At 47.6% G+C, this 23,505-nt stretch overlaps 1 protein-coding gene across 3 annotated transcripts; it reads left to right on the top strand.

The window, feature by feature from the left end:
• The first annotated feature begins 1,181 nt into the window (after nucleotides 1-1,181).
• On the top strand, nucleotides 1,182-21,877 carry Itgax (integrin subunit alpha X). Of its 3 annotated transcripts, XM_076911243.1 has the most exons (30): nucleotides 1,182-1,313; nucleotides 1,922-2,027; nucleotides 2,480-2,583; nucleotides 2,869-2,939; nucleotides 3,089-3,203; nucleotides 4,575-4,702; nucleotides 4,811-4,956; nucleotides 5,201-5,354; nucleotides 6,430-6,580; nucleotides 6,788-6,861; nucleotides 7,002-7,131; nucleotides 7,217-7,359; nucleotides 7,533-7,673; nucleotides 7,761-7,970; nucleotides 11,563-11,693; nucleotides 11,818-11,975; nucleotides 12,089-12,252; nucleotides 12,951-13,082; nucleotides 13,790-13,863; nucleotides 14,068-14,230; nucleotides 16,317-16,445; nucleotides 16,526-16,605; nucleotides 16,687-16,770; nucleotides 19,500-19,578; nucleotides 19,667-19,771; nucleotides 19,882-19,965; nucleotides 20,166-20,279; nucleotides 20,420-20,521; nucleotides 20,776-20,886; nucleotides 21,502-21,877. In XM_076911243.1, the coding sequence occupies exons 1-30, from the start codon at nucleotides 1,277-1,279 to the stop codon at nucleotides 21,598-21,600; spliced, it is 3,519 nt and encodes a 1,172-aa protein (XP_076767358.1). In that variant the 5' UTR covers nucleotides 1,182-1,276; the 3' UTR covers nucleotides 21,601-21,877. The 3 variants fall into 3 exon arrangements, 2 of the variants coding, with proteins under 2 accessions (XP_076767358.1, XP_076767365.1); XM_076911250.1 differs by lacking the exons at nucleotides 1,182-1,313; nucleotides 1,922-2,027; nucleotides 4,575-4,702; nucleotides 4,811-4,956 and having other exon boundaries at nucleotides 2,517-2,583; XR_013103215.1 differs by lacking the exons at nucleotides 6,788-6,861; nucleotides 7,002-7,131; nucleotides 7,217-7,359; ... (16 more) ...; nucleotides 20,776-20,886; nucleotides 21,502-21,877 and having other exon boundaries at nucleotides 5,206-5,354; nucleotides 6,430-6,569.
• Nucleotides 21,878-23,505: the final 1,628 nt, after the last annotated feature.

Consider the following 23,505-nt stretch of genomic DNA (forward strand, 5'->3'; position numbering starts at 1 on the left):
CTGGAAATTATTTGAGGGTTATGTAGGTCTTGAGTTATGATACGTCACATATGATATCACCTGAGTTTCTCTTTAAAGTCCCAGCCCTGAGTTGCATTCTGAGCAATTAAACATGTTTTACAGAAACTCTAAGCTTAGCCATTTTAGAGCAAACAAGATGCCATCGGTGTTATCTTTAAAGCAGGTCTGAAGGGTAAGATTTATACTGTAAAGGTACTGTCACAAATGTCAGCTACTTAGCACCTCAGTTCTTTTCTGGCTGCCACTATCCAAGATTGTTCTGGTGGCCTGGCACAATCAAACTTTTCCTGGGAGAGGAATGAGAACCAGAACTTGTGATCCAATGCTTGCCCCACCCCCTTGTTGGAGTGCCTGATAGAGGCATGTTCTTTGGTGGGAGAAAGGGCCTAATGGCCAGCTGTGGGCCAGGGTTATCTTCCAAAATAGAGCTTAATGGATGATAATACTAATGATTATAATTCATAATCCCATTGCTTCTGAAATTCAGTTTTTAGCATTCTCTTGACCCTGGCTGCCTTTAAGACTCAGCTCAAGTGCTGCCTCCTCCAGAAAGCTGTCTGGTGTCCTCTCAGTCTGAGTGATATTTCTAGTGGTCTCTGCACTTCTTTTCTCACAGAGCCCCCTTTGTGTATACCTATGTGTTTTTACACTGATCTCTGGGTTATGTTTTCTCCTGTACCTAGCGAAAGGCTCAGATCATCTCCCTTAATTTTGTTTGTTGAGTAAATGACTAATCCACTGAATGAATGAATGAATGAATGAATCAGTGAATGAATGAATGCCAGTCTGTGCTTCTTACATGGATCACAGGCTTAATTCTTAGTCTTTTTCCAGGCCAGAAGTGGAGGGCTCCCACAGCGTCCTGTAGGACGGCATCTGGTCTCTCTCTTCCTGCGGCTGACTCACACTTCAAGGTCAAGAGAAACTTCTATCAGTTCAAAATGCTGAGAGGGATGAGACAATCAAGGAGTTTACATCTATCCAGGCAAGAATTGGGGAACCAGGAAAATATGTCACCAAGTTGTTTCAAGTACAGTGACTCTTCTGTGGAAGGGTGTGAGCTGCCTCAGTCCCTTCTCAATCCATTGAGATGAAAAATCTCAATTTGCCACCTCCCTCTCTGAGTCATGCTGACAACTTCCCTCCTGGTCTCTGGCCTCCTGACCACCTTTCTTCTCATTTGCTTCTTCAGGGGTGACTTGGCAGCTGTCTACAAAGTTGCTGGTTGCTCAGAGCCTGCTTCTGTTCTCCAGTCATGATCCGTACCTGGATAGCCTTTCTTCTGCTGATGGGTGAGCCTGGGCCCCAGAGAAGAGGGGCTGGGTACTTGTTTTTAGTGAGTTAGGCCCATGAGCCTGTGGCTCATGGCTGTGGTTGAGAGGTCAGGATCTTGGTAAGGAGAGTGACTTGACGTTACAGGGATGCTGAGACTTAAGGGCTTTGGATCTGGAGTTTGGGGAATGAGAAAATATCAAAGAGGCCGTCTGGGGGAGAACTCAAGAGATCTTGAGAGGGAGGCAAGTTGGCCTTGACAACCCACAGATTTCTGAAGTAGGCAGAGCACGTACATTCATGGTGCACTCATAAATCCCCTACGGTTTCCAAGTTTTCCTGGATTCTTTTTCATCAAAGCCCCACGGATAGAGATGGGAAAAATGTGTCTTCCAACTTTGATGCTCACTCTGTGGAAACAGAACTGAAACTTAACAGTGGAAAGTGACTCATGAACTAGGTGAAGGAGAGACAAGAGATGAGTCTGGAGTCCAGGGCCAGGGGCTCTGGGGGTATTGATCATGGAAGAGAGACGAAGGAGTCAGGAGCCTGGGAGATGCAGCTGAGGTGGTCAGGAAGGTGGTCAGGAGGGAGGGGGCCTTCTCTAAAGCTTCTTATGCTTCTCCAGTGTTTGTTTCCTGTCTTGGCTTCAACTTGGATACAAAGAAGCCGACACATTTCCACATGGATGGTGCTGAGTTTGGACACAGCGTACTCCAGTACGACGGTTCCTGGTGCGGACTTGGCAGTAGCTATACAGAGTCCTGTCCTCCTCAGCCCCACACTCCAGTGGTATCACATGTAGACATTTTCTTTGTGGGATGTGGCAATTTTATTCCTGTTATGAGTGTTTTACTGAAAACAGGCCTTTAGAACAATTTCAGATAACATTTACCGAGTGCTTGCTAAATGCCAGGCACTATGTGAGACCTGCAAACCACAGGGGGTGTTCCTTTAGACTTCATTGTACACTTACAAGGAATTGTCTGTCCATCTAACATATGTTTATGAAATATCTAGTTGCCAAAAATGGAGGGCTCCTATCGGGAGAGAATAAAGCAGAAAACAAAACACAAAACAAAACAAACTACCTACCCAGAATTTAAATTGAACTTCCATTTTCCAGAGGTAAAGTTAGTTCTCTGCAGTGACCCCTAATTGCAGTGCTCTCTCTATCTCCCCACAGGGTGGTGGTTGGAGCGCCAAAGGAAATCAAAGCCACTAACCAAACAGGCGGCCTCTACAAATGTGCCTATCACACGGGCAAATGTGAGCCCATCTACCTCCAGGGTGAGTCATGGTCCTGCTTCAGGCCTAATGCTAAGCTCCTGGGCTATATGGCCTGTGTAGAGCCCAGAAGTCCCACTTGGCAGCTGCAGCTCTCTCCATAAACTCAGCCTCAGACACGCTCCTGGGCCTAACCATTGTACCCCCATGATGCTTCACCTCCCTTATAATCTGGATGTCTGCTTTACCCAGGGGGCCTCCCTGTTAGCCAGGTGGAGGGTGAGACTCACTCATCTCTTATATAACATCTGTCCTCAAGGGTGACTGTGCACATGTCTGTCTCCACAGTGCCCCCAGAGGCTGTGAACATGTCCCTGGGCCTGTCCCTTGCTGCTGCCACCAACCCTTCTCGGCTGTTGGTGAGTGCTCTTGGTCTTACAGAAAGATCTTGAGGGGGAGGAATAGGGACCCAGGCTTCTGGGCTAGGGGTATTATGGAGGCTAGAGATGCAGGGGCTGAAGGGTAGACCAACAGAACAAGCTCCATTCATCATTCCCTCTGTACCAAGGCTTGTGGTCCTACTGTGCACCGCACATGCAGAGAGAATACATACTTGACAGGGCTCTGCTTTCTACTGAGCTCAGCATTCATGAAGAACCAGAACTTACCAACCGAGCAGCAGGGTAAGCAAGCCACCGGCTCCTTTGAGGAGTACATGCATATGCATCTTGGCTTCAGTGGGTCAGATTCTTTTCCAAAAGGGAGGAAGCAAGAGAGAATCTGGAAAATACATTGCCAGATGGTACAGCTGGAGAGACAGTGCTGGCCCTAATACCTAGTCTGTTATTGTCTTGGAATTTTGGATTTTGCATTTGTCAAATGTGACTAGTAATGGGTGAAGCTTTGCAAGTAACACAAGGTGACCCATTTGGTTCAGTGCCTGACATGACATGATAGTGCTGATGATATAAGCTGCTATTACTCTTAGAATGAAAGTGAAGGTGATTAATATTTCAGTGACTGGTTAGTGCAACCGTCTGGGACTTACTGATGAAGGTGCAGTCTGAGTTGGATATATGTTCTCCACGTGTGTGTGTGTGTGTGTGTGTGTGTGTGTGTTTACCTGGTCAACATACACTGGGCTTGGCATTTCTGTTGCTGTTGGAGATGGAAGATGAAGTGAAGGAATGAGGGCTTTTCCAACAGCAGGCTGAGGCTGTTTTCTGGTTTCATACTCACTCTGAGGCCCTTAGGGAAATGGATGGGCATCTCTTACACAAATCCCCTGGATTTAGACTCCAGCGACAGAAATGTCTGAACACATGTCTCTGTCTTTTGAGAGAGACACAGAAAGAGAGGGCTGGGGGGAGTGGTAGGCACATTCACAGAGACTGTAGACTTGGTTAGTGGGCCTTGTCTTCTTGGATGCTTCCATTACCTCTCTGTGGGGAGACAAAGAACACTGCAGTTAAGAACCCTGATACTGCTGCCACTCCAGAGGGTAGAGCCCATTTTCCTGAGCTGGGAAATTTTCACCTGAATAAAAATTCTAATATTGCCCTGGAGGAGAACCCATATTGAAACTGAGAACAAGACAGTAGGTAGTGTGTGGCTCTTACCAGGGATGATATTGAAAATACCTAACAAAAATACAGCACTAACCACTTAGGACAGGGACTGGCCACAGACTATGGCCCTCTCTGAGCTGGTTGTCGTGGGGAGAGACTGTTGCTGACCTCTAGGGGAAGAACTTAACAATCTATGTGGAGGGAGAAGGCTTTCTTGTTACTGGGACGGAAGATGCTTGCACTTTAGTATCTACTGGGCTGGCTTGGTGTAGATCGTTTACAGTTGTAGCCTTTTTGTGAGACTCAAAGGCCTTGTCTGCATTTGAGGACTAAAGAAGACAGAGTCTGGACACAGTCGGGTCTCACAAGTGGAACTGGGCTGTGATTGTCAGACTGAGGTGGTGGAGGGTATTGGGAAAGTGAGTTCTTGTGGCTAGGAGATCTTGTGAGTGTCCCTTGAAGGATCAAAGCAACATCCTTTCCTAGAGTGTCCAAAGCAGGACCAAGACATTGTGTTCTTGATTGACGGCTCGGGTAGCATCTCTTCCACAAATTTTAGAAAAATGCTGGACTTTGTTAAAGCTGTAATGAGCCTTCAGCGACCTAGCACACGGGTGAGTCCCTGAGGAAACTTGAGGCCCAGGGTGTACTGGGAAGGCTCGCTGGGTATGTTTGAGGAGTCCTGGGGAATCTTAGCCTGCACTCCCATGTGCTTTTCTTAGTTCGCCCTGATGCAGTTCTCCAATTCCTTCTGGATACATTTTACTTTCAATGACTTCATCTCCACAACAAGGCCTTTAAGTCTCTTGAATTCTGTAAACCAGCAGAGAGGGTACACACACACAGCCTCAGCTATCAAGCGTGTCATGTGAGTCCAGACTTCTCTGGCATCCTTTCCCAAAGCATCCAGGGTTCCCTTTGGGCCTCATTTGCTTTTCTAAGAGGGAAGTGGAAAGAACCTAAAATGTAGCCTGTTGACGCCCTTGCTAGTTGGGGGTTTCTGAGTGGGGGTGGGAACCTCCTACAGAAAAGGCTATATCCCCATTTTCACAGTCAGCAGAAGTCAGTGTAGTTTTATCTACAGACTTCCGGACTCTCTTCTTTCTTGATAGAACAGAACTGTTCACCGCCAGAAGTGGAGCTCGGAAAGATGCCACCAGGGTCCTCATTGTCATCACAGATGGGAAGAAAGAAGGGGACAACTTGAGTTATGATAATGTCATCCCTGTGGCAGAGGCTGCAGGCATCATTCGTTATGCAATTGGGGTAGGACGCAAAAATGGTTTCCCACCACTTCCTTCTGTAACTTCCTCTTGAAGCAACTTCCTCTAAAGGTAGAAACCAGTTTTCTCATCTCCTGCTGTCTTAGACATATGGAGCCAGGGAAGGCTCCTTCAGCCTGGGGACCCCATTGCCTCAACTCCCTAATGCCATTTGAACCTCATTTAGAAAGAATCTCCAAGGCTGACTGAATAGTTTTTGGTGGGTGATAGCGCGTGTAATGCCTTAGCCACCTTTGCTTCATTGTGGTAAAAGCATCCAACAGAAACACGGAAGGGAGAGATGTCCTTTATTTTATTTTTCACTCCTTGAGAGTTTCACACAATGAGATGTAATCACATACCCCCCTCTATCTCATATTTCTCTCCCCTTGTCTACCCCTGGTGTCCGCCAATTCCCCTTTTCTTAATTTCATGTGTTTTAAAAAGCAGTCTACCAAGTCCAGTTAGTGCTGTTGTATGTTCATGGCTGTGGCTATGTCATCTGCCAGAGCACTGGGAACCTCACTAGTAACCATACTCTCAAAGGAGGATGACTCACCCCTGCCAGCTCCGTGGGATGGGGCTTGGATGTCCCCTCTCCCATCTGTGTGGGACTTTGGGCTGGGCTGATCTTATGTGGTCTTGTGATGGTAACCACAGCTGGTATAAAGTTCATAAATGCAACAGCCACGTCATGTCCAGAAGACAGAACTTCACAGTGCTCCCCCTTACCCTCTAGCCCTTACACTCTTCCTTTTCTGGGATGGAATCATTTGTTTTGACTCACAGTCATGGAGGGACTCAGTCCATGAGAGAGGAGAAGGAAGGGCGGAGTTTATGGTGGTGGGAGTATGATATCATAGCAATTCACATGTGGAGACCAGAAAGGAGGCCAGAGAGAGTGGGGGTGGCTGTAGGATAACATTCAAAGGCTCACCCCTACTTTAGCCAGCCAAGCTCCACCACACAAGCTGCTCAAAACATGGACCCACAGGGGATTTCTCAGACTCGAGCAGTAACATGACATGAAGGCCTAGGAAAATTTCCATTCTCAGTGGGTTGGTGTTTTCTGGGGACAGGTAGGAGAAGCTTTTTACAGAGCACAGTCCAGGCAAGAATTAGAGGCCATTGCATCGATGCCTTCCCACGAATACATATTCAGCGTGGAGAACTTTGATGCTTTGAAGGATATTCAGGATCAGCTGAAGGAGAAGATCTTTGCCATTGAGGGTAAGTCAGCAATGAAGCTACCTGCCTCAGGAATCCTCAGGAATCTTCAGGCATAGGGTTTCCCTTTTTGAACCTAGACCCTCACAAGCTGGGCACTGGTCCTTGCAAGAGTTGTTGATGTCTGATCTTAGATTCTCCTAAGAAGTCTCCTTGAACATGGGAAATGTTGTCTTTCTTCCTGAAAACCAAGCATCCTGCCTTCCCTAGGTACAGAGACACCAAGCAGCAGTTCTTTTGAATTGGAGATGTCCCAGGAGGGCTTCAGTGCTGTGTTTACGCCTGTGAGTTGATCCCCTTCTAGGCTGGTGAACACAAGGGCACTGGGGAGGCAAGTGCTAGCTAGCTAGGTGTGTGGAGCCAGAGAGCTCTTCCTTTGAATTAGGCTGGCATCCCACTCAGCCCTGGGATCCTTTCCTCCCAGGATGGACCAGTCCTGGGGGCTGTGGGAAGCTTCAGCTGGTCTGGAGGTGCCTTCTTATACCCACCAAATATGAGACCCACCTTCATCAACATGTCTCAGGAGAATGTGGACATGAGAGACGCTTACCTGGGTAAGAAGAGGCTGTGGGGGGAGAAGGGTGGGGCGAGCTGCCTGAAAACAGGACAAGCCTTTGTGCTGAGGTCTGGGCCCCTCAGGTTACTCCACCGCACTGGCCTTTTGGAAGGGGGTCCACAGCCTGATCCTGGGGGCCCCTCGCCACCAGCACACAGGGAAGGTTGTCATCTTTACTGAGGAATACAGGCATTGGAAGCCCAAGTCTGAAGTCAGAGGGACACAGGTTTGTATGGAAGAAGCCAGAGTGGAGTATGAGACTGGGCAGTAGGGTCAGGGTGGAGAAGAAGGAGATGAACGGGCTCTGGGGCCTGTGGAGGAGGTTGTGGTACTGGGAGAGAGGCAGGACCTGGCCAGAGGAGGCATCTTTAGATGACTTCAGACTGGGTGGCCCCCCAGATCGGCTCCTACTTTGGGGCATCTCTCTGTTCTGTGGACATGGATGGCGATGGCAGCACTGACCTGGTCCTGATCGGAGCCCCTCATTACTATGAGCAGACCCGAGGGGGGCAGGTAGCAGTGTGCCCCATGCCTGGTGTGGTAAGTGGTTAAGAGTGCTGGCTGATGGCATCTGGGTATGGATGGAGGTCTGCCCAGGTTGGGCCTGACACTGCCTTTGTTCTGCAGAGGAGCAGGTGGCAGTGTGAGGCCACCCTCCATGGGGAGCAGGGCCATCCTTGGGGCCGCTTTGGGGCGTCTCTGACAGTGCTAGGGGACATGAATGGGGACAGTCTGGCGGATGTGGCTGTTGGTGCACCTGGAGAGGAGGAGAACAGAGGTGCTGTCTACATATTTCATGGAGCCTCCCGACTGGACATCACTCCCTCACCCAGCCAGGTGAGGCCCAGTCACTATCTCCCAAATCTACAATAGCTTCCCTTTTGTTTCTCATTTCTTTCACCACAACTCTCTTCTGTGACTTCGTGGATTTCTTGGCTAAGCACTGAGTATTTTGCAGCGGGTAAAACCCACATGATTGAGAAATGAGATAACTAACTTCTGCAAGCCGTGCTTTGACTTGAGGCTCAATACTTGAGTAGTCTCCAAACTGCACCTCTAGTAATTTTTGCTAGATACATGAGTCAGGTAGAGAACGTCTTTCATAGATGTGGCTTGGTAAGTACAAGGTTCAGTGTAAACAAGGGGACTTCTTGTCCCTTGGCTCAGCACTCTCAGTGGTTCTTCCATGCTCATCAGCCCTAGGTCTCACTTCCTTGCTATGCTAATTTTCCTGTCCCTTCATCTCTTTAAATACTTTTTAATTTCTCTCCATCCCCACAATTGATGATCCTTCCAGCTACCTGGGCTGGAGCCTTCCACACAGTGGGACAGGATTCCCTTAGAAGGAACGGCTGCTTTCCTTGGCAAATGTTAAAGCAGTCAAACAGACAGGTGCCTTAGCTTCTCCAAAGTCTTTTAACAAAGGCCAGCAGACACAGCAAAGGCCAAATGTTCAGCATCGTTACCCATGAGGCGCCGACATCACCACAGTGAGGTGTGACCTCGCCCGCATCAGCACAGCTGGAGTCAGGAGGGCCAGGAATCAACAGGACAAGCCCAGTGCTCAGGCACTGCTAGTGAGAGTGGGAAGTGGTGTGGCTATTTTGAAACAATGTATTCTTAGAAGATTATTTATAGAGTTGTCATATGATCAGACAATTCTACCACAAGAGAACTGAAAACATGTCCTCATACAAACTACATAGAACGTCTTTTGAAGCATTATTCATGGTTAATAATAACCATGAAAGGTAGAAGCAATCTGTATGCCCATCTACCTATGAGCAGATAAACTAAATGTTTATCCATGAAATGGCATGTTACCCCACCATGAACAGGCTATGTGGATGAGCCTAAAAATCTGATGCTAAGTAAAAGAAGCCAGTTAGAAGCGCTCAGATAGTGTACGGTCTCATTTATGTGAAGTGTCTTCAATAGGTAAGTCTATAGAGACAGCAGGTGGATGACTGGCTGTGCAAGCTTGGGCATGAGGGAATGACGGCATGGGGTGACTTCTAACAGGTGCCAGATCTCTTTTTGAGGTGCTGAAGTGTTCTAAAATTGATCATGGACATGGTTTCACAACTCTGAACACTCAAAAAGCCACAGAGATATGAGGTGAACTGTTCAGTGTGTGAATATTTAAAACAGTTGCTTCACCCTTCAGAAAATGATGGGAAAGAACCCTGTAATTCTGCTAGCGACGGTGTGACACTGGCTGGTCACTCTTGCTAATTGAGATTGAATTCAGGAGTACTAAGAGATTAGTAAAGTCTCTGTATGCTATAAAATGAGTTATTTAAAATATAAATGTAAGTAGTGCATTAATCCAGAAGTTGTATTTCTCTACCTTACGCTAGTCCCCAGGAACCACACAGAGAAAGCAAGATTTATTTGAAGCAGCACCTCAATAGTGAGCAGAGAGATCATCCACCTTTACCTCTAAGCTAATCTGGTTACCTCACAGCCACGATCCAATATATTTGCTTCTTATTATGGGCCTGACTCTTTGGGGTTCAGGTGTGTTTCCACAATCTCTCTCTGGACCCCTTCCTCATGGCTCCAAACCCTCCATCTTCCTGGCAGACTTGAATCCCCCCCCTCCCTTTCTGCTTGCTCTGGCTGGCAGACATGCCGCCCAGCCATTGGGTGATCAGCATTTACTGACAAGGTAGAGAGTAAATGGTAAGAACTGTTTACACAAACCCACAAACCCGAGGCAGGAGACTCTTGATATAAGCATTACACCACCGCGTCTGTATTGAAACATGATATGAGGGCAAAGAAATCAGTGTTTGACTAATTCAAGGGTAAACTTTACACAGTGCACAAGACCGTTCTGGAAACTGTGTTTCTGTCTCTCCTGCCGCCCATTCGTCTCCCTTTATTCCTCTTTCTCGCTGCTGTCTGCAAACAGCTCTACTCTCCCATGCCTTCTCAGTCACAGTGACCTGAGACCACAAGCCAGATAAATCCTTCCTCCTTTAGTTGTTTAGTCAGGAATTTAGTCACAACGGCAAGAGAAGAGACCAGTACACACACCTCTCAGTACACACACCTCTCAGTACACACACCTCTCAGTACACACACCTCTCAGTACACACACCTCTCAGTACACATACCTCTCAGTGTCCGTCTGTAAACTGGTCATGATAGCATGGACTAGGCACACCTCGCTGCTGCGGCTGCGGCTGTGAGGACTGAGCATGTGTGTTCCCATATAGCACTCAGACTAGCACCCGGTACCGTCATGTTGTTACAGTAAGCTGCACTTGTTATAACCGTTAACACAGTTTAATAATGTAAGGACATCTAAAGAAGGTGTGTGCTTCAGGGAGAATAACTGGCGGTGCATCCAGTTCACACCACTTTGTAGCTTCTCTTTGCCAAAGTGTCTTACAGGTTTACGTCCAATTACAAATGCCACTGGGGTGCCACCCATAGGCCTTTCTGGATTCACTGACCCTCAGTGATTCTGGATTCACTGACCCACAATGAGTTTTTCCTTCATCTCACTCCATCACACACTTTTTCTGTGAATGCGTGTTTTGCCATCATGACAGATGGTGGGAGCGTGTGTAAGAAGGAGAGATTATATAAGGCAAGAGAGGAAGTCAGGGAGAGCAGAGAAGGGCTAGTCTCTCTCTCTCTCTCTCTCTCTCTCTCTCTCTCTCTCTCTTTCTTCTTTCTCTCTCTGTAAAGATTCTCACTATGTAGCTCAGGCCTTGAACTAGAGATCCTTCTGTTTTGTGCTTTTCAAGTACTGGGATTACAATCCTGTGTCCCCACGTCTAGTCAAGGGAGAACTCCTGTTCTTTAACCATATTTCTATGAGTTAAATTGTATAAGACCTACTTAATTTCTTCGACAGTGTCTTAGTTAGCATTTCTCTTGTATGATAAAACACCATGACCAAAAGCAACCTGGGGAAAAAGGGTTTATTTCAGCTTACAGGTCCATATCAGCATCCATCACTGAGGGGAGTCAGGCCAGGAACTCAAAGAAGGTAAGAATCTGGAGGCAGGAACTGTTACAGAGGCCGTGGAAGAGCTCTGCTTACTGGCTTGCTCTTCATGGCTTGCACATCCTGTCTCCTCCTGAAACCCAGGACCCCCAGTCCAGGGATAGCACCGCTCACACTGTGCTGGCCAACCTCAACATATCATCAACCAAGAAAAGGCACCACAGACTTGCCTACAGGCCAGTTGTATGGAGGCGTTTTCTCTACATTCCCTTCTTCCACATGACTCTAGCTTGTACCAAGTTGGCATAGAGGCTAGCCAGCACAGAGGGCAAGGCTGGCAATAACGCAGTTCCACTAGTCTGCTTGGAAAGGTTTGGCAAACCTGTAACTCTCCTTGAGGAAACCAGCTGTAGCTAAGCCATAGCACTCTTTCATTCAGACTGACTCTGTTTTTCTTCTGGACAGAGGATTTCAGGATCCCGGGTCTTCTCCAGGCTCCAGTATTTTGGGCAGTCACTAAGTGGGGGTCAGGACCTCACCCGGGATGGATTAGTGGACCTAGCTGTGGGGTCCAAGGGGCACGTGCTGCTTCTCAGGTGAGCACACTTTCCTCAGAAACTCCCCATCTATCCTAGGTCCAGACTAGGACCTTTCTTCCTACTTGGAGGCTGTGGTCCCAGCGGCCAAGATCCTCTCCTTAGCTCAGTGTTCCGCCAACAGGACCAGACCGATTCTTAGAATGTTATCGACTATAAGCTTCACGCCTGCAGAGATTTCCAGGTCTGTGTTTGAGTGTCAGGAACAGGTGGCCCCTGAGCAGATACTGGGTGATGCCACTGTCTGCCTTGATATTTATGAAATCTCCAAGACCCAACTAGGTGAGTCTCTTCCTTTGGATCCTGGCCTTGGGAAGCCTCCAACCTAGGACTTCTGTCTGATGATGTAATTTTTGGTCCTCTCAATCTTCCTTGTGTTCCGTTTTTCCTTACAGGGAAAACAGGTGACCTCCAAAGTATTGTCACCTTTGACCTGGCCCTAGACCCTGGCCGCCTGAGTCCCCGGGCCATCTTCAAGGAGACAAAGACCCAGGCTCTGACTCTAGTTAAAACCCTTGGTCTGGACAGGCACTGTGAAAGTGTGAAGTTGCTTCTCCCGGTGAGAGGATCTACATAGGGTGTGGGGTAGTTGTGGGAAGATGCCATTTGGGAACTGGAAGCAAGTTCAGCAAAGAAAGAACGCAGCATGTTCTGAGCTTTCCTGTGGCATAGCCTTAGCTCCAGATCTGAGCTTTCCTGTGGCATAGCCTTAGCCCCAGATCTGGCATACAGGCGTAATTATCTGGCACAATACCTGTTAGGTAAATAAGCAAACGAATAACTCTAGCTGCGTGCAGCCGCCAGGGGTCACCCAGATGGATTTTAGGGAAGAGAACAGGGTTGCTATGTGGCCTCAGGCTGACTCATGCAGGCATTTAATGAGCACATACTTATGGCTGTCTCCTGAGACATGCCCACAGCAGGGGACAACACAGTCATTTCTCACAGGGAGTTCCTCAGTGATGATGGGAGGCCCTAAACAAATTTCTAGATAGTGAATGTCAGGTAGGGATAAATGCTACAAAGAGAAAACCAGAGAAGAGAATAGAAAGGTTTCATGAGTGGCCATTGAATAAAGTAAGAGAGCTGTAAGGGGAGGGGAGGGTGGATCAGAGACTTTCCACCTTGGTGAAAGCTACAGGCACTTACTGACTACAGATAGGATTGCTCTAACCCCCTCTATGCAGAGATAGGACACTGCCAGTAAGTATGCAAGGAACTTCCTTTAAAACCACCCCTCAAATGCCTCTCCCTTAGGCCTGTGTGGAGGACTCAGTGACCCCTATCACTCTGCGCCTCAACTTCTCTCTTGTTGGTGTGCCCGTCCCTTTCTTACAAGACCTCCAACCGATGCTGGCTGTAGATGACCAAACGTACTTCACGGCCTCTGTGAGTCTGTTATTCATGAGGTTGGGGCTTACGGGGGACCCCAAGGCAGGTTGTGTTTTGGGGTAAGATATTTATTAGGAGAGTTAGTAACAGTATGGACAGATGTCAGCATGATGGGGCCCCTGAGCAGAGTTCAGGCCTACACGGTAGAGGGCAGACCACTTCTTATTGGTCTCAGAGGACAGGAAGGTTTCACGCCATGTGGTTGATGAGTAAGTAGTTCACATGTGGTCTGAACCTGAAGCCAGGCTGTCTCTGGTTTCTGGGCAGCAAGAGGAGGACATATTGGATCCTGTATTATGAGAAAAGAATGTGCAACCACAATGGTGTGCGTGGGGGAGGAGTGAGAAGGTGGGACATCTAGTTGAGGCTGTGCTCTCATGTGCTGAGGTTTGGCTACCTGAGCCTGTGAACTTTCTTGGGGGAAATAAGAACAGTGCCAGCCATTTTGCTGAAGCCTGAGAGCCTGGGATCTGTTATGGAGCCAGAGAGTCACAGCGAGTCTCTGGCAGGGAGCTTGACATTCTTTGCTCTGGGAAGAGGCTGCCGTCTATGGGCGTGGCTTGGGCAGTCTTTATGGGCGTGGCTTGGGCAGTCTGTGTGGGTGTGGCTTGGGCAGTCTGTGTGGGTGTGGCTTGGGCCCTGTGTGGGCGTGGCTTGAGCAGCCTGTGGCCCCAGAACTGATTCCCATGTTCTCCTTTTCTCAGCTTCCCTTTGAGAAGAACTGTGGAGCTGACCATATCTGCCAGGATGATCTTGGCATCATATTTGGCTTCTCAGAGTGAGTTCTCACCCTCTAGATCTTCCCCAGAGGCCAGCCTCCCTCCCAGGATCTGGGGCTCCTGCCTTTGGCTGACTCATACTCTCACCTGAGGCTCAGAACCAGGGCGTCTCCTGTCTATCTTTCACCATGCCACCATGCATTTCGTCCCCAGACTGTTTCTAGCCTCAGTCACAGGATCATCTCTTTCCTCTCAACACCCAGCTTGAAGACCCTGGTGGTGGGAAGTGACCTGGAGCTGACTGTAGATGTGACGGTGTCTAATGGTGGAGAAGATTCCTATGGAACCACAGTCACTGTGTTCTACCCAGTGGGTCTGTCCTTTAGACGAGCTGCAAAAGGCCAAGTATTCCTTTGGAACAAAGAGGTGAATGGGTTGCATAGTATAGGCCTGTCCTAGGTTCAAAGCCTGTCCTAGGTTCAGGCTGGGAGGCCATTGCTTATCAGTCTCTGGTGGGTCAAGAGATCTTAACCAGTCTTGACTGGATGGTGGGGTTATATTGTCTGGGTCTTGTACTTCTGGCACCATATTTTGAAGATACTGAATATAGGAAGTGAGTTCCAGGGTCAGCAATGTAAGAACACTTGCCGCCAAGCACAGAAACCACATGGTGAAAGAACAGACTTGGCACACGCAGACATCTTGTTAGACTCTTGCCCCTGGTTCCCTAATACTTCTTCCGGGCATCAAAAATCAGGTGTGTCATTCTCTGTATGCCTTTGGCCTCCTTGTCCTGTGTGTATGTGGTAGTTGCCCTTTTCCTGAGACAGAGACTTGCTGGCCTAAAGCTCACTAGGGAGCTCAGATTGGTCTTGAGTTCACAATCCTCTGACTCACCCTCCAAAATGCTAAGAATGTAGGCATATACCCCTCAAACTGGAAAAATACTTGAAAAATATTGTAAAATAAGAAATTAAACTTACTGGTTACTCTGGCTTTGGGCTTGCCAGAAATTTTTCCATGAAGGCAGAGAGGAAATACTTCAGGTACATGGGCCATGTTGCTTCTGCCCCAGACTCTCAGTTCTACCTGGATGACAGCAGCAACTGATGGGGTTCTAGAAGACAGAACTGTTAAAGAGTTTTCAAGAAACAATTTTTTTTTCCAAAAATTTTATTGTTAGAACAATTTTAAAAATTTACTGAAGGGGTCAAAGTTAAAACTTTGACTTCCTAAAACTTCCTAAAAGTACCATCAAAAGTGCCAACAACAAGCAACACCCTGAATCTTGCTTCATCTGTTTCTTTGTCTCTGAGCCAATGTCTCATTTAGCCCAGGCTGCCCTCAAATCCAAGTAGCCAAGGCTTGTCCGGAACTCCTGATCCTCCTGCTTTAACTCTCCCAGTGCTGGGATCACAGGTGTACACCATCACACCTGGGTTGTTTTTATTTGCTGAAATATTTCCAAACAAGTGTTAGACATTGGACCATTGCTTTCTCTTCATTTTACTCCGGAGTTCTGAACAGCAACAACGTCTAATGTGACCCCAGAGTCATTATGCCACCCAATAAAGTAAACTACTCTTGACACTTAAAAGCATAGTCAAATTCCCTTATTCTCCCCCAAATATCTTTTGACACTTGGTTTGTTTGAGTGGGAGTTTGAACTGGGAGCATACATTGATTTGCCTTGTAGGTCTGCCATGTTTCTTGATCTAGTATCTGTAGTGGGAGCACCTTTTAATTACTTGTGAAAAACAAACTAGGAAAGGCACTTCCCAGAGTGTGAGCAGTGATGGTGTTTCTAGACACATAGCCCAGTGTGGTGTGTGGATCTTTGTCAGACATTTATTTAACAAGTAAGCAGTTTAAAAATAACGCAGTTAAGAGACGACTCAGGAAAACGGAGTATGACAGCCACATTTGGCAGTCTTTGCTAATTCTGTTGCATGTGATTTGATTGGCCTTGTGGTTATATTAAAAATAACCTTGTTGGTGTCCAGTAGACATTGAGATTTATTGGGATAAAACAGTATGATGTATAGGAAGTACTTTAAATCATTAAGAAAAGAAAAGAAGAGACTAGTCTGTGGGAACAAGAGGAGAATGCTGGTAACTTCTGCTGAGTGACAGAGACAGCGGTGATAGTCTACCCTCTCTATGGAGTATGTTTGAAACTATCCACAGTAAAAGGCCTTTAAAAGAAACAAGAAGCTGGCTTATACCTATAATCCTAACACTTGGAGCCTGAGGCAGGAGAATCACCATGAGTTTGAAGCTAGGTTGGACTACCTAGTGAGTTCTAGAACAGCCTAGGCTACCAAACAATAATAATAAGAATAAAAACCCAACAAGAAATGAAGGGTGAGGGTTTCTGGTGACTAGACCTTCTACACTATAGAAAGCTTGACCAGATGTCGATGCTCAAGTACTATGTCCTCAGATCTCAGTCTCTCTGGAACGTTGACATGCACTTATCTCCTGTGCACATTTGGCCTTGCTTTTTAACTAGAGCCAGCAGTGGCAGCGGCGGGGGCGGCACTCCCTGCACCTTATGTGTGACAGCATCCCAGACAGGAGTCAGGGCCTCTGGAGCACCAGCTGCAGCAGCAGCCACGTCATTTTCCGTGGAGGCTCACAGGTTAGCCTGGTTTCTGCACACCCTGTCCCCTGTCCCCATCCTCCCTCACATCTCTCTGACCTCTCCACTTTCTTCCTCAGATGACTTTCTTGGTAACTTTTGACGTCTCCCCCAAAGCTGAGCTGGGGGACAGGCTGCTTCTAAGAGCCAAAGTGAGAAGGTAAGCTGGGCCAGCCCCCCTTGGGGGGGGGTGTCCTTCTCCTCCTGATCCTTACATCCCATGCTCCATCTCTGTTCCCAGTGAGAATGGCGGATCCGAAACCCAAAAAACCACCTTCCAGTCGGAGCTCCCAGTGAAGTACGCTGTGTACACTGTGATCAGCAGGTTCGTTCCCTGGACCTCAGAGTGGTTCTTCTTCACTTAGAAACAGTGTATGCAAGGTCACTACTGATCATCTGGGATATTTCAGGTGTTATTATCTTTCTTTCCAGTGGGAGATGATGCCGATGACTGTGCATGCTCACCAGTGGATGTTTGTTACTGGCTGGTTTTGACATTAATTGTGAAATCATTATCATGACAGCATATATTTAATACAGGTTACAGGTCTCAAAAGGCTTTGAAAATCCACAGGGTTTTCTTGGGTTCTCTAGGATGTACGAAACACACCCTTGCCTTTGAGGTTCTGAGAGCTTAACTGGAGATCGAGGTTACACGTGCTGTTCTTTGGCTCTGTGACCTTGGTGACATGGCATGTCAATCAGCTTTCCATCACTATGAGACTTTGAAGCAGCCTATAAATGAAAAGGGCATATTTAGGCTCACAGTTTGGAGTTTTAGCCCATGGTTTGTCCGCCCAATGCTTTGAGTCTGTGGTGATGTAGTGTCTCTCATGGATGCTCTGATCTCATGGTAAGGAGGCAACAGAGGATGTGGAAGAAAGAGTTATGGTTTTATACTCTCCTTTGGCCACTCCCTCACTGATCTAGAAACTTCCCAGCAGGGTCCACTTCCAAAGGCTCCACTACCTACTGACTGTGCCACTCAGAGTGCCAAGTCTAAATGTAGGGAGTGGGCGGGGCTTCAGGATGAAACTATAGCAGTGGATTCCTGAAACAGAACAAAGGTCCTTTCAAAGAAGGGTCATCAAAACGTTGGTGGGTCTATGATATTGGACTTGACCAAAAGCAATTTTCAAAAGGGTCTTTGGCATTTGTGTAAAACCATTCTTTTTCTTTTTTTTTAAATAAGAGACAGATATAGCTCATTGGGCAGAGAGTCTCCACCTGTGGGTCACAACTGCACAGAGGTTGAATACCATATCCTATATACCAGATGTCTACATTATGATTCATAACAGTAGCAAAATTACAGTTATGAAGTAGCAACAGAATAATTTTATGGTTGGGGTCACCACAGTATGAGGAATTGTATTAAAGGGTTGAGAAGCCTCCTTTTCCCCTTTTGTAGAAATTAGAGATAATATTTGGTGAGGATGAGGGTGAGGGATGCCTGATGAAGATGGGGATCAGAGAAGCAGGGTAGTGGGTAGGGCCTGGGGGGCCGAGGAGGACGGGAGAAGGTACTGAGACTGAGGGGTCGAGAATATTCAGCAGATACCTTCTCAGTGTTTGCTCCATGTCTGGCATAGCGCTCACCTACTTTCTATGAGTTCATTTGACAGGAACAAATATTTGTTGAGCTCCTGTGTGTAATTAATCCATGATGTTCTGGGACCTGCCTAATTCGAGGGTCTTTTCTTGCTTGTATTTCACACTTTCATTGCTCTGCATGTTTGGGGTTCTCCAGGCAGAAAGATGCATGCACTATGTAAGCCACAGATAGGACATACCAGTGTAGACCTATGTGGTCCTACAGGTCAATCATACTTACAGAGGTCCCCAGAGTAGTTGGAAACATTCAGAAGGAGTTCTTTGAGTGGAGGAGAATTGAAACTTAAGAGTGTTGCCACTGGATGAAGGCTGGGCAAGTATCAAAGACAAAGCAGATGGAGACCTCTACTGAGTGATTCCAGGTCACCATCAGAGAAAGAATTCAGACCCAAGAGATGTAAGAAATTGGGAGGAGTGTGTGCTACAGAGCAAAAAGTACACATTTGGGTGAGAGACCCATGAAAAAGTGGTATCACCCGGGATTCTAGAGAGCTTGTCTAATTGGCCGTAGAGAAAATCCCCCTTGTAGGGTTTACTCACCTTTTCTATCCTTATATGGGTCTGTCTTCAGATGCATGATGGGAACAACTAATCTTGTATGTTAATGACATGGAGGTGCCATTTAATGAAGAAAAGTTGGTTATGATCCCGTCAGTCAGCCATGTTAGTCCTAGTTGGCTTGGGATGGTCTTGTTTATTGTTTGAGTAAACACAGAGCACATGGCACTGTGCTGTAGTGTGACTCTGCAGTTATACCAAGTTACCATGCAGGTTTCCCCTCTTTTCCCCTGTGCCCAGCTAGCCTGCCTCAAGAGTAGGAGTTGTGGGTTAGAATTTGGAGTATATAGGTAAAGGCTATGCACATGGGAAATGGAGCAGTAAGGGACAGAGGTAGAATTAGTTGGTACCTGAGGGACCTTGTGGCCACTGTATTGCCAGGTTTGGTCCAAGTGCATCTCATGAAGTTTTGTTACATTGAGACCTACGGAAGAATCAGATGGATCCTTACAAGCTTCAGGGTGATAAAAGGCAAGGAAAGTGGGGTAAAAGGCCTTGATTGTAGGGGCTAGGAGTCAAGCTTGGACGGGATGCATGGTCAACAAAACTTGCTGTATCCCACATGTGCAGGAAGGACGGAGATGATAGTTGAAGTATAGAAATGGGGCAGGCCGTGGTCCCTGCTATTCCAAAGAGTCAGTGGCTTGGCTTTTAGGTGTTTTCCTTTCACCTCAACCCAGTCTTTCCCCAGATATCATCTGGGTGGTTGGCTCCTGCATGGTTCCTTTTGCCCACCCTAAAGCTCCTCCCACTCCCTAAGCCCTCCTTTATGCCAGCCCTGAAGCCTCATTCCATGCCATCCCAAATCCAACTGATTACTTGTCTCATCATTCTGGTGCCAGATCTCCCTCAGGTACGACTTTATGATTCTTTTCTCTCCAGCCACGACCAGTTCACCAAGTATCTTAACTTCTCAGACTCAGAAAAGGAGAGGACCAGTGTGGTTGAACATAGATTCCAGGCAAGTGTGGGGACATGGGAGAGAGGGAACTGGAAAGTCGGGACAGAGGAGTCTGGCACAGGTTCTGCCATCAGTGCCTCCTATACAGGTGAATAATCTGGGACAGAGAGACATGCCAGTCAGCATCAACTTTTGGGTGCCCATAGAGCTGAAGGGAGAAGGTGTGTGGACAGTGATGGTCTCCCACCCTCAGGTATATGACTACCTATGGCTCCTCAACTGATGCCCTTGGCTTATATCACCTGTGTTACTTATGAGTCCCTGATGCTGTGGCTAATGGCCCGTTCTCTACTTGCCTTTTAGAACCCATCCACCCAATGCTATCCGAATAGACTCAAGCCAACACAGTCTGACCTCCTGACTCACATGCAGAAGAGCCCCGTGCTGGTGAGGAAAACTGGGATGTTTAAGCACACCAAGCTATGCATCAGAGAACTTGAGAGCTCACTTTCTGAATGTCAAATGGCACCTGCTGAATAATCAGCTCTATTTTGGCCTGCATGCTTCTGTCAAGTTCCACAGCTTACTGCTGTCTCCTACCCCCAGACTTACTTTCCTCTGGGCTGAAACTATTTCTCTGTCCCCAGGACTGTTCCATTGCTGACTGCCTGCACCTCCGCTGTGACATCCCCTCCTTGGGCGTCCAGGATGAGCTTGAGTTCATTCTGAAGGGCAACCTCAGCTTTGGCTGGATCAGTCAGGTACATGGCCAATAGCAGAGGCCCTCCCCTGGTCCATGTGTGCCTGATGGGTCTGGGGTATCCTTGAGTCAGGGCAGTTCTTCAACCATGAGCTACCCCAGATCTAAATCCCAGCTCTGCCCCCACTCCATCTTTTGCAGACATTGCAGAAAAAGGTGTTGCTCCTGAGTGAAGCTGAAATCACATTCAACACATCTGTGTACTCCCAGCTGCCAGGGCAGGAGGCATTCCTGAGAGCCCAGGTAGTGGCTGTGGCAGGTGGGAGCCAGGCTGCTGAGAGGGAGGGCTCTGAATGTTCAGTCTGTGGTGCTGGCTGTGGGTCTGCAGTCTGGAGGGAGGATGAAGGTCCCTAGACACTGGGAATGCATAAGTGATTCTGTAGCTCAATGGTTGGAACAGGACATTAGCCAGGAAGAGGGAATAGTAAAAGCTGGGATGTGGGGAGAGTGCGAGACAGCATGAGACATGAGGCTTTCTATGGCTCCATCTCCTCCAGACGAAGACAGTACTGGAGATGTATGAAGTCCACAACCCGGTCCCTCTCATTGTGGGCAGCTCAGTGGGAGGTCTGCTGCTGCTAGCTCTCATCACGGCTGTACTCTACAAGGTGAGCAATGTGTCCTCCTTACAGCAGGATTTGATCCTGTTCCCCCTACAGTGAGCAAGAGCTCATGCTGAGTCTGAGGTACACTATCACCAGTTTTCTCTCGTTTGTACCTTCTGTCTCTAAGATGCCTGTGCATCTCTCGCCTTTTCTCTGCTACTCTCCTCTCTTTCTCTGAATGTCCCTTTACAGAAGAACAGAGTACAAACTCCGGCAGGGATGAATGTTGACACAAGCCCCAGGGCTGGTCTGGGTCTTAGTCTTTTTCAGTGCAAGGGCTATTTGAGGGACATGATTTTGCCCACATCTATCTGAAGTGTTAGGTGTCTGTCTCTATTGCTTTCTACCTTATATGTTGGAGCAGGGCCTCTCACTTGAACTCCGAGATCATTAATTTGACTATTCTAGCTAGCCACCTTGCTCCAGGGATCCCCTGTCTCCACCCCCTGAGTTCTGGGCTGAAGGTGGGGCACTATGCCCATCCAGCCTTTATGTGGGTTCGGGAGATCTGACCTCCAGATCTCACACTTGTCTGTGAGTGCTTTATTCACTGCGGATTCCAGTCCTCTCTTCTTTCGTCCACTCATTTCATCCTGATTTTCTTCTTTCTTCCCACAGGCTGGTTTCTTCAAACGTCAGTACAAGGAAATGTTGGAGGAAGCAAATGGACAGCTTGCCTCAGAAAATGGGACCCCAAGCCCCCAGGTTGCCCAGTGAGAACTTCCTTCCCAATTTTCTTTGAAGCTGCCCTTCTGAGAGGAGTCCCAGATCTTGTATTCTCCCCTAAGTCAGCCCCAACAGTAAAGAAGCATTCTGCAGCAGGAATCCTGGGACCAGGCCAACTTTGCTCTTTGTGTCTTATTTAGGAAGGGCCACTCATGGCTCCAGCCACATATGTAACAGAGGTCTTGTTGGGCATCAATGGGAGGAGAGGCCCTTGGTCCTGTGAAGGTTCAATGCCCCAGTGTAGGGGAATGCCAGGGTGGAGACATGGGAGTGGGTGGGTGGGGGAACACCCTCATAGAAGCAGAGGAAGGGGGGATGGGATGATGAACTGGGAGAGGGGGTGGACTGGGAAAGGGGATAACATTTGAAATGTAAATAAAGAAAATATCTAATAAATAAAAAACTTTACCTGGAAACTCAGAGCTCAGCGTCTCTGCTATGGCCCAGAGAACTTCCATAGGAATTTCTATCTAGGAATACATAGGCAGCCCAGTGGCCCCTTGCTTCACTGGCCACTAATGGGCTTTCTGTGATGAAGAAGGAAAGTAGCCATTCATCTTTGTCTACTCCTGTGCCTCATCTACTTTCGAGTTCTGTCTGAAGGAGGCGAGCTTGTTAGCCTGGGATGCTCCCTGCTTCTATGTTATCCTCATTTCTAGTAAAGTATTGTTAGCATCATGTTGTAGCTTTTCTTGGAGACACTTAATCCTAGATTTCTCAAACTGAATTAGCAAGGAAACACCTGGGCAATGTAGGTGATGGACTGGATTCTAGTGTCAGTGTTGCTAGCTGGGAAGAACTGTCCTATTGTCTTAGGGGGCACATTGCTCTAGCACAGTTCTAGGTCAGAAGAGGCCTATGCCACTTTGCTGTGTAACTTTTGGGGGGAAGACAAAAACAAACATCTGTTTGCCCAAGATAGAGCACAAATAAAAGACCAAAGAAACTATCCCACCCAAGTCTTGTCTAGAAAGCAAACGAGGGAGCTTGCAGCTCAGTTCCAGCCAGTGTGTCTTACAGCCATCACGTGGTGTCTTACAGCCATCACGCGATATCTTCAGCAGCAGAAACTTCCCACTGAGTTCTAACACACAACTAACACAGTAGCAATAGATTCATGGCTTTGGGGTAGCAGGGACCTCTTTGACTAATAACTCACAGGGAAGTAACCCATTTTATGGCTCCCAGGAATGGCTTTTCCCACAAATGCAGTGTGCCTTTGTTTTAACTGATGTTTCAGTGTTCTCTCAGATGCTGTCCTGAGTCTAGGGGCATTCGAGGATTAGCATTCTACAAGGAAACATTTTCCCTCCCTGTCCCCAGCCTGTCTTTGCAGTGGATGTGGATAGTGTAGACTCATGGCTGGTTTTGCTGCTAAGACCAGGAGACTCTACAGTGTTCAGCATTAAACAAGACACTGATGTCACCCTTTCCAAGGCTCAAGCGACATCTCAGAAGAAGGAGTGGAAAGGATGGAAGAGATGAACAGGAGAAAGGAGGGTTGTGAAAGGCTATCTTACGGCATTTGTGAACAGCTGCAATTGTCTGCATAGAGCTTGCACAAAACCAAACTAGTAAATATAAATACTCAGTCACAGAGACGGTGCCCTGCCCTACCTAAGGGAGCTAATAGCATTCCAAGGTTGCTAGAAGAGAAGCCATTGTCTTCAGGATGTCTCCATGCTTCAGTGGATAGCTCTATACCCATGCCCATGTACTTGCCTTGGTTAAACCAAGTGGGTCACAAACCAAGACCAAAAGACAAAACAAAACCACATAAAAGTAGGATGGAACTTGTGGGATTGGTGGGTTGGGTGGGTGAATAAGAGGATAAAGAGATGAATAGAATCAAGGTGGAATGTGGCCCCTGGCATACGTACCCCACACCTTCTCCAC

Source organism: Arvicanthis niloticus, chromosome 1, assembly GCF_011762505.2.
Source record: "Arvicanthis niloticus isolate mArvNil1 chromosome 1, mArvNil1.pat.X, whole genome shotgun sequence".
NCBI lineage: Eukaryota > Metazoa > Chordata > Mammalia > Rodentia > Muridae > Arvicanthis > Arvicanthis niloticus.

Bases quoted from the DNA above. Each gene is read 5' to 3' on its own strand.
- Itgax (XM_076911243.1), top strand. From the start codon at position 1,277: ATGATCCGTACCTGGATAGCCTTTCTTCTGCTGATGG. The intron at 6,581-6,787 runs GTAAGTCAGCAA...TGCCTTCCCTAG, and splicing joins GAAGATCTTTGCCATTGAGG to GTACAGAGACACCAAGCAGC. The intron at 7,360-7,532 runs GTTTGTATGGAA...GTGGCCCCCCAG, and splicing joins CTGAAGTCAGAGGGACACAG to ATCGGCTCCTACTTTGGGGC.